This window comes from Panthera uncia (genome assembly GCF_023721935.1).
Source record: "Panthera uncia isolate 11264 chromosome B2 unlocalized genomic scaffold, Puncia_PCG_1.0 HiC_scaffold_24, whole genome shotgun sequence".
Taxonomy (NCBI): Eukaryota; Metazoa; Chordata; class Mammalia; order Carnivora; family Felidae; genus Panthera; species Panthera uncia.
This window is the reverse complement of record NW_026057580.1, coordinates 107,906,019-107,916,197: the sequence shown is the minus strand read 5'-3', so window position 1 is coordinate 107,916,197 and position 10,179 is coordinate 107,906,019. Positions and strand designations below refer to the sequence as shown.

At 41.7% G+C, this 10,179-nt stretch overlaps 1 protein-coding gene across 1 annotated transcript in view; it reads left to right on the top strand.

The window, feature by feature from the left end:
* Positions 1-9,947, top strand: part of NOX3 (NADPH oxidase 3) — a 61,993-nt gene extending 52,046 nt beyond the window's left edge. Inside the window, exons 12-16 of the mRNA XM_049654676.1 lie at positions 5,947-6,148; positions 7,205-7,311; positions 7,812-7,943; positions 9,211-9,291; positions 9,673-9,947. Of these exons, the coding sequence (XP_049510633.1) occupies positions 5,947-6,148; positions 7,205-7,311; positions 7,812-7,943; positions 9,211-9,291; positions 9,673-9,867 (717 nt within the window). The 3' untranslated portion in view covers positions 9,868-9,947. The remainder of the gene's footprint in view (positions 1-5,946; positions 6,149-7,204; positions 7,312-7,811; positions 7,944-9,210; positions 9,292-9,672) is intronic.
* The last annotated feature ends 232 nt before the right edge of the window (positions 9,948-10,179 follow it).

Here is a 10,179-nt window from a genome sequence, read left to right as displayed (position 1 = left end):
TATTAATCAATGTATATTAATTAATATTATAATATTAATAATTATAATTATTATAGTAATACAAATATGATCATAAATATGATAATTATAATATAATTAATATCAATTATTAATATATTATATTAATATATTAATTGTAATATAATATAAATTATAATATATAATATAGATTATAATATAGATTATAATAAATAATATATTATATTATATTATTATCATTACGTAATAAACTTCAGTGTAGACAAGGACGAGCATTTGCTCTGGGGCCACAAGATGGTAGTGAAGTCTCTGTTTTCTGATTCTAGAAGTTACCGGCTCTATGACCTTAGTAAACCATGGACAATACCATGCAGTCACAGTGTTTTTTTCAGAATTTAAAAAATATATAGCTTGGTAAAATGCAAAGCACTAATGCAAATAGTTATCATTGTTATTCTATGTCCCGTAAGTTGGTTTTTGTTTTGAATCCCCATCATCTATGGCTCTTGAAAGTCAGTACGTCTTCTAACTGTCTTTGTTTAAAGAGTAGTTTCCACATTTGAGGAAAGACCAAGGAAGTGAGGGAGTATGCCATGTAGCTAACTGGGAAAGAGCAGGAGGACAGCATGTGCCAAGACCCTGAGGCAGCACTGTTCCTGGCATGATCCACGAGGCTAGTAAGGGTGGAATAGAGTAGGTAAGAAGAAGAGTAGCAGAAGGCATATAGGAGAGGTAACTGGGGGACTTTTACAGACCATTGTGAGGCTTTGGATTTTATTCTGAGAAGAGAAGTCACTTAAAGGTTTCAACAGAAGAGTGACATGATCTGTCTTATGTTTAATGAGATCACTTCTGGCTATTGTGAGAGAATAGATTATAAGTGCCCTCGGGCAGAAGAGGAGAGTCCCGGGAGGAGGTAAACAGAGGTAGTGGCTTGGATTAGGACAGAGCAGGTGCTGAGAGGCAGTTGGATGCTGGTATTTTGTGAAGGTAGAGCTGACATGGCTTGTTGATGGATTCGATGGGAGACTGGCATGACCCGAGCTGGAACGGAGTTACCCTTACTCATTCGGGGATGACTAAGAAAAGCAACTTTGAAAGCAAAGGGTATCAAGAGTTCCTTTTTGTGACATGTTAATTTGAGATCCCTATTATACATCCAAGTGGAGATTTCAAGTAAGCAGGTGAATATGAGTCAGGAGTCAGAGGAATTCAGGCTGGAGATACACACGTGGGAGATGTCAGATGTGAACTGTGTTAGAGCCATGAAATTGGACGAGATGGACAAAGAAGCAAATTCAGAAGGACCGGAGTTCAAGGAACTGCCATATTTGGAGGAGAGGACAATATTTTCTCTGTGTGCACGTCAGAGAGTTTAATATAAATGACTCCTAGCTATCAGATTAATCATGTCATTTACATCTTCTACACCCTGACCTTTCTTCTGTCCACTTTATCAGTATTGAACCATGAAGAGTAAATTAAAATCTACTGGCGTCTCTCTAACTCCTTGTTTCCGTCTCTCCTTGCAGTTGTGGTCTTCTGTCATCAGGGTCATTGCCTCATGAAACCTTCTCTAATTCCCTAGAAGGTTTTCTGCTCTTTGGAATACTCTTCTGGTGAATATTATTCATCTTTTGGTCAGTTTGGTTGCTCTTTCTTACATTTTTCTTATACTCTCTTTGTGCCAGAGCTGTTCCATTTTCTTTTTTTTATTTATTGTCAATGAATTTGTGAGACTTCCCCCAGACCAGCTGTTTGAAGAAGGTATGATAAGGAGGGGTGTGTGGAAGGGGTGACCATGTCCAAGGTTCATAACCCATCCAGTTCAAACTCTGAGACCCCCAGCCAATCCTCTATACCCTGTGCCATGGCAGCCTGCCCTATAACCCCAGGCCCAAACCAAGAGCAGTCACTGCAGAGGCTCTGGACTCCTGCCACACCACGCCTGCATCAGCCCAGGAAGGAGGCAGTGGGAACCTTCTCCTGACGTTGAATCATGCTGAGAGTAAAAGATTTCCACCAAGAAAGGCAAGGAAAAGCTTGACCTTTAACTTCAGAGCTAAGGGAGAGAGGGAGGTGACCAACTGTGCAATCACTTCTACCCTCAGGCTTGGCCTCAGCTGACCGGTAAGAGCTGGACAAGGCCACAGCACAGCAAGTGGTCTTGGGACTCTCCAGGCACCACTCCTGAAACCCACCAGCTCCATTTTATTACTTGCCTTGACTTTTGGCCTGACACTTGGCCTACAATCCAGTTCGTGCCCCATCCTCGCTAAATGTGGTGCTTTGAACCCATCCCAGCTTCTGGAGCCTCAGAATCTGATTCCTTTGAGCTGCCTACTCAATGCCCAGTCCCCCCTCCTCGACCCCCAGCCTCCTCTGAGACCTGAAAATCACCACTTTTCATCTCATACCCACTGGGTGCTTGTCCAGAGGCAAAGATTGGATCATTTTATCTGTGGGTTTTTAAAAAGATTGTAAGTAGAAAACTAACAAAAGTTACAAGAGCATATGTTACAATCATGACCAGATTTTTTTGGTTGGTATTTTCTCCTTTTGGAGAAAAACATCTATTCATTTGATAAATGTTCTACACTTTGTTTTCAATTATAGGATGAATGTTCCTACTTGCAGGCTTTTGACACAGACACATATATCTTTGCTTTGAGTTCTTATAGATAAGACCACTCCTTGTTATGATCGCCCCTTATTGACTTGTTACGTTGTATTTCTTTATTTTTGTTATACCTGAAGTTTGTGGCCCAGTGGGGAAGGCCTTTCAAACCAAACCATTTAACTATCTCCCTTCCCTCGGAAAGGTGTGAGCCAGAAACAGCACCAGGAGACCAAGAGCAGAACTGAATTTGCACAAACTCTGCCCAAACAATTATGGTGGGCAGTGCTAGGAAGTGAGTCTGTCCAAGTGTCAGAGAGTGAAGAGTAGAAAACAATATGGAGGCAGGAGAACCACGTACTTGGCACTTCTCTCGTTGCCCTTGGGAGGAGAGTGCTCGTTCCTTTTCAGAAGCAGTAATGAAAGTTTAGTGTGTAAATGTACTTAAAACCCAGTTGAACTTTTCAGCTCATGAGCTATGTAAACTCTTCCTGATGGTTGACTTCATCTCGCCCAGAGTAAAAGAGGCCACCTAAGGCCTTGTCACTGAATCAAGCCTCTACAGCATACTTCCCAGCCCCAAATTTTAAAAATAGTGTATTTGTAACAGCCTTAGACACTAGAACACGACTTGTTATATCGCTTCAACTGTCAATGTAATTAATATCAGACACACGTAGGCAAAGATCAATGATCATTTTTTCCCTGGAATGCCAGCTCCTCGGTCCAAGTCACCGGTAAAGAGCTTAGCACCCTCCTTCCAAAAGGCTTTTAAAATGACCTCCTTAAAATAATTTTGCTTTCTGCTGTGTAAAAGAAGATTTATGTTTAATGAAGCTTTTAATGAAGAAATCTCAGAAAGAGAATGCCAATAAAATCTAATTTTTAAACAAGAAAATCTAATTTTGAGAAGTATTTCAATATCCTGGCCTTTGTCCAGATATAAATGAAACACACAATCCAATTATTGTTCTGCACAAAGGACAAAGTAACATTAATTTTCTTCAGGATGGTTATTAAAGAGATAAACAGTATGTTTTTCCTCGATTATGTCAAGGATATGTTTGTTCCCAAGCCTCGTTGGCTACTCTTACAAGACAGGCTTTTCCTGTCATTAGCTCATATCTTTTGGCAAAGATGGGTCAGGAAGAATTGGTGGATTTGTTAGTGGCCTCAGAAAAGGTTCTTTGTTCTTGAGGGCCTTTGAAGTAGGCTCTCAACCATTTCTATTCATCAGCACGAAGCCAAGGATTCTTAGGGCTTACTCTTTTAAAAACATTTACCTGTTCACTCAAAGCTGGTGTTCATTCTGGTTCTAAGAAGAAGGAGTTAAATCAAAAGAAGAAAGGGAAGAGGGGCAAAAATATTTTTTTACAGAACGTGAAAAACAGCACCAAAAATAAAGCTTGGAGGGAAGCAGATCAAAGAGAATAGTGCAAGCTCCAAAGGAACCAGAAAATTGCAAAAATAACAGTAATAGAGAAACAAATTGATGGGCACCAAAATGAATACAAATAAGGAAGAGGGAGGAAAAAATTAAAAAGACATCAAAGACCGAAAGTAGAAAATGCGAAAGGGCATTCTATTGTTTTTTACCTGCAATGAATTTTTGTAATTTTGTCAGCTGTATTACAGAACACAAGCATAGTTTCAGAAGAAGAGCAACAACTAATATGTGGAAGTATGGAAAGGAAACCTTTGATCGATGGGCCCAAACTCATAGGCATGTGACACTTGTGTCCACTGCTTAAGCTGGACAAGCATAGAAAAGCACTTCAACCACAAACCAATGAAAACCATTCTCCCAACTAAAATATGGTTTGTTAATTAAACATGTGCATTGAGGGGCGCCTGGGTGGCTCAGTCAGTTAAGCGACCGACTTCAGCTCAGGTCACGATCTCACAGTCCGTGAGTTGGAGCCCCGCGTCGGGCTCTGTGCTGACAGCTCAGAACCTGGAGCCTGCTTCGGATTCTGCGTCTCCCTCTCTCTCTCTCTGCCTTTCCCCTGCTCATGCTCTGTCTCTCTCTGTCTCAAAAATAAGTAAAATTCATTAAAAGTTTTCTTTAAAAACACATGCATTGATAGTCATGTCTTAGAAATCTATAGAAATGTGTCTCTTTCACAAAAATGGAAGCTATATGTCAATTTTTGCAAACATTCTCAGTATGTTCCCAAGCTTTAACAAATATTCCGAAAATCAGGGAATCGTTTCCAAGAAGGTACAGAGAATGAAAATAAATATATCTTTGCTGCATCTAGCTACCTTTTTGATAAACACACATTGTGCACATACTAAACCGTCTGGGTTTCTGGACCACTCGTTTTTTAATTAATTGGGTAAAATGATTTTCCATAAGACTTCACTCTTTGCTCTTCCATTTCACATCGTGTTTATCGTTTGCCACTTTTGGCTTATCTGCGGATAACTCCCCGTGCCATGGAGACGTAGAACTTTATGTAATTAATCATCATAAAAACTTTGGAGATTCGGCCATTTCTTCGTAACTTGAGTAGAAGTGTTTCTCTTATCTGGAAGGAATAAATAAAGACTAAAAGAGCACTACCGTTTGTTAGAACTGTTCCATCCAACCCAACGATAAATAAAGAAAGGTGCCGACTTACCATATGATTGGGAGATTCTAATCCATATTGCACAAATGTATTTTAGACCACCCATTGTTTTCAGAACTGTAAAAATACCTTTAGACTAAATTGAGTAAATGTGTCCATCTGGAACCACATTTGCTTGTGTGCACACTCTCCAATTCTCATTTGTACATGCATATGTGCAAAATGTTTTTAAATGATATTTTTAAGAAATTAACATTCTGATTATAGCATACAGGGCCCTCTATCTAATAGGATATTCTAAACATTCATTGTACGACTAAAATGTTCAGAATACCCAAAGGAAGAGGCTTCAGTGGAAATCCCACTCATGATAAATTATAGCTTGATGAGAAGAGTAAAGCCACCATTAACTTATGACTGGGATGTTGTTAGCATATTTCAGTCGTACCTTCCCACCAGAGGACATCCAGCCTTATAGTCAAGTGAAGATTCAGTGGAAATCACTGGCTTAACTCTATTCGAGGTAGTAAAGATTAGGGAGGGGGGTGAGCGCACGTGGATCTGTCATTCTGCAAAGTGTCTTTGATGACGTTGCCTCGAAAATCATTAGATATGACAAATATATTAGGATATTTCTGGATGAAGGTATATATACTGTAGTGTTTTATCTGGAGGGGTTGGCAGAAAAATGGCTCCACCCTTTCCTGGAATCCAATGCTACGAGACGACTCCTTTTATCTTTTATTTCACTTTCTACTTGACCATGGCCATCCTCAGGGGCAGCAACTTGATCTGTGCTCCGCGGAGCTGAGCACAGGAGCCAGCATCAGCGAGAGAAGGGACGAGGAGAAGGTTGTGGAAGCTGGGACCGAATCCCTAGCTCTTTCCAAAGAAAACGGGGCTGGTGGGAACAGCAAGTCAGTTCTCAGCAGTGAGCAAGCACCGTTAGGGACCTTCGTAGCTCCTGATGAACCACCAAGTAATTAGGATGTGGAGAAAAGTAACAGAGCAGGCTGCTACAAACCAACCGGGAGATGGGTTTTCAAAAAAGCTGGCCAACACAATTGTCATCTGTGGTTGTGAAAAGAAGGTGTTGTACAAAATATAATTATACAGTGAATCATTTGGAGGAATTTCTAGTGAAAAACACTCACGAGGGAAGATTAACCAGAAGTCGTGTCCATTGTCTGATACCAAGTTTGTACCCTTCCTTGTCTTCTTCCTAAGCCTCCATAAATCCACGGGAAGCTTCTGGTTATCGATTTTATTTGCAGAATGCACTCAGGGTATAAACTAGTTTGATTTTTTTTAAATGGGGTTTAGGGTCTGCCCCTATAGGGTTATAACTTACCAAGCATAAAAGCCAACACATAAAAACAAACATACAATTTAAAGAGAGGAGGGCTCAAGGCAGCAGAACCTGAGAAGCCAGCAAGATGGTAGGATTACTCCCAGGCACACCCACTCTCCCATTTATCTGCTGAGCAGAAATCTCCTGGTGGGTGACATTTTGGATGCCTTTCATGCATGGCGTCGCTGAACTGTTTTTGAAAAATGCATCAACCCCACAGAAAAGAGCACAATAGTTATTTAGCAAATAAGAGGGGGACAGAAGGATTTTCTTTACTGTTTATCAGAGCTAAAAATAATACTGCTAATGTTAACCATCCTTGCAGCTCGTGTAAAATTTGTCCTTTTCGCATCAAAGTCAGCAGCCCAGACTGATCGATGCCGCTAATGTTGTCCTGGATCCAACCCCTCATTCATGTGCAAGTTCCACAGCTTGCAGGCTGTAAACCGGAGAATAATGCCTTGTGTTTTTATACTTCTTTTACGGAGAATCTCTCTCCCTTTTTTTTTTTAATTCTAAGCAATAGTGGGTAATTAAACTTTATAGAAGGATTTTTTTCTTTACCAACCCCATTAGGGTTCTGTTGCACTTGTCCATTGCCTCATAAAAGAAAAAACAAAAAAAAATACAGCCACATCTGTGCCTGAACCACTTTGTGCGGCTTCTCGGCTCTGATTCACACAGTGTGCATTCGTGACCAGAAATCCCCATACTTGAAACCACAAAATGCCGAGGAGGGTAAGCACGGCAAGCGCAAGACTGTCATGTGTGGGGACAGTGACGCACAGAGTGTTAGTGAAGGGCTGGCCGTTCTGCCTCAGCAGAAGGCAGATAATGAGTGGCCTTTGTGAGACTTTTTGGCGACTGCATAACCATGACGGCTCCATGAATGCAGAAGAGTGTGTACTTAGCTGTGCAGAGTAATAGCTATAACTTCAAAAGAGGCAGGATTGCTGTGAACTGCTGGGGACACCAGTGGTACACCTGGCCACTGGCAATCAGAATCCTTTGAAATGGAGTCTTAAAGGCAGAGCATCAAAGGGTATCCTCGGGACCTGCAAACAGTCACTGTGGCTGCAAACGAAAGGGCAATGTTAGCCTGTTGGGAATGGGCCAGTGGGCAATCTCTTTGGTGACGCCTCCATGGACAGAAAAATATCACCACCCATAACAGAGCCTTTGAACCTAGATGCAAGGATACCTCTGGGCATCAGACACAAAGCCAAGCTGTGACTCCTCGCCGGAAAGCGTTTTGCCTGACCCATCTATCGTTCAAAATGTGTCACTCCAGAATTCAAACAACCCAGGGCTGGAGTGCCGATCCAGGAAGACTGTCATCGCCGTTGGGATAACAGTCCACATCGCCTCTTCTGTTCAGCTCTGCGGAGCCAACCCAGACACCCGTAATGACGACGGTCACGGTGTAAGCTGTTACTGAAGTTCACCTTGTGCCAAGCACGGGGTGGAAGGCTGGATCTGCCATGTCTTGTCTGATCCCCTCCGAGGTTCTAGGAGCTACGTATCATAACGCACCCCATTTCATAGATCATGGGCTTTGAGGGGATAGTTAATGTGCCCAAGTCCCCTCAGCAACAAAGTGGTGGAACCAAGAGCATTCTTAACCAGTGCCTTCAATTCCCACAAATACTGTAAAGTTGCTTCATTAAGTCATAAACTCGTATTTCTCAGTGGAAAATATTTTCTAAAAAGGCACTTTCTTAAATGTAGCCATGGGAATAATGCCTTCAAAAATACTACTTAGATATTTTAAACATATTGTCATTTACAAATGAGTCCACTTGATAAGTTCCTTTGAAGCTAGAGTTTGAAATGTAATTGAACCATCAATTTCTACCATGCTTATTACGGTCCTAGAATGCATAATTAAAATGTGGATTGGTCACATGGCAGAGAAGCATGTTAACATACAAGCTAAGGAGAACAAGGCTATAGGCGAGCTTCCCAACAAAAGGCAGCTATGAAGAAGGAGAGGTATTCACTGGGCTGGACCTAGAGCCCCAGGAATTTCTCCAAGCTAGTGTTTCTCAAAGTGTGGCTCATGGGAACATGTGCTTCGGTATTATCTGGGGGCTTTGCTCAAAATGCATTCCTTGGATTCAAACCTGGGAATCTGTGTTTTAACAATCTGCCTAGGTGATTTTATGCAAAGTACGAGAACTTTTGCTTTAGACTAAAGTAACTAATTCAACTTGTGCCAGAGACTGGAAAAATGCTACAAGGTGTAGAACATTGGAAGGCAAAGGAAAACATGGCCCATAAGTCCCTAGAGAGACTGTCTGCACCTGACTTTCAGAGACAACCTGAATCCTTGCGCCGGTAGGTTGTTTGTCTACAAGCAAAGCTGGCAGTCATGGTTCCAAGGGATTTGAACAACCCCGGGACGGCCACTATATGCAAAATACCTCTTCAACACAGTTTTCTGAAATGCCGTGACTAGAGATGACGACTTTTGGGTGACCCCATTTTCAACAATGTCTCTTCTTCCTTTCCGATTCTTCTCTTTGGCCTTCTTTGAAAACCAAAGGCATCCTAACAGCAGAAATAAACTAGATTGCTATCACTTTAGCAAAAATCTTATTATGTATAAAAAGGCAGGGCTGAACAAGATATTCATAATAACTAACACTTCTAAAACCTTTTTGAATGCACTATCCCATTTTGTTCTTAAGAAAACATGTGATGTAGCCATTAGCCTCTTTGTTTTACGCATGCAGAGACTGGAATCCAGGGTCTTACCCAAGACCGTGCAGGTGATAATCAACAGAGCTCAATACTCAACAAATGTGTATTTCCTACTATACGCCAAGCAGTATTCCAGGCTCTGGGATGACAGTGATGAGTGAAGCAGAGCAGGCCCCTCACATTCCAGCCACCGATCCAGGAGGAGGTCAATCAGGGTCACCTGACCAGAAATCCAAGAGACAGCACCTCTGTTATTGCCACCCTCTCCCCAGTGAGCAGGGCCCTGCTCGTCAAAGCCTCTTGGTTCCAGCCTGTGTGACTTAGGGTCTAACAAGATTCTGGAAACTGTGGGGAAGCATGGTACCCAGAGTAGGAAAGAGATCTAAGGAAAAGGAAGTGAGCGGAGAAAAGGAAAGTCACAACCCCAACCACTTCCCTAATTGTGTCAGTCCATCATAGTTTCTGGCCAGCCTTGCCTCCGCATAACACACTCTTTCCTTGTTTTACCCTACTGCAGCAGCAACATTGGCGTGTTCTTCTGTGGACCCAAGGCTCTCTCCAAGACGCTTCAAAGGATGTGCCGCTTGTATTCCTCAGCCGACCCCAGGGGGGTCCATTTTTATTACCACAAAGAAAGCTTCTAGACTTCGGAGAAAAAATTCCGTGTATTACATACGTGGCTACAATCACATAGGTCAGCGCTCAGGAAATGTTGCCTGTAAAGGGCTATATAGTAATTATTTTAGATTCTACAGACCATATGATCTCAGTAACAACTACTCTACTCTGCCATTCTAATGCGTCAAAATAGCCACAAACAGTACGTCAAGGTATGGGCATGGCTGTGTTCCAATAAAACTTTATTTATGGGCATTGAAGTCGAATTTTATGTAAGTCCCTTTCGTCATGGAACCTTCTTTTGATTTGTTTCTAATGATTTAAAAATGTAAAAGTCA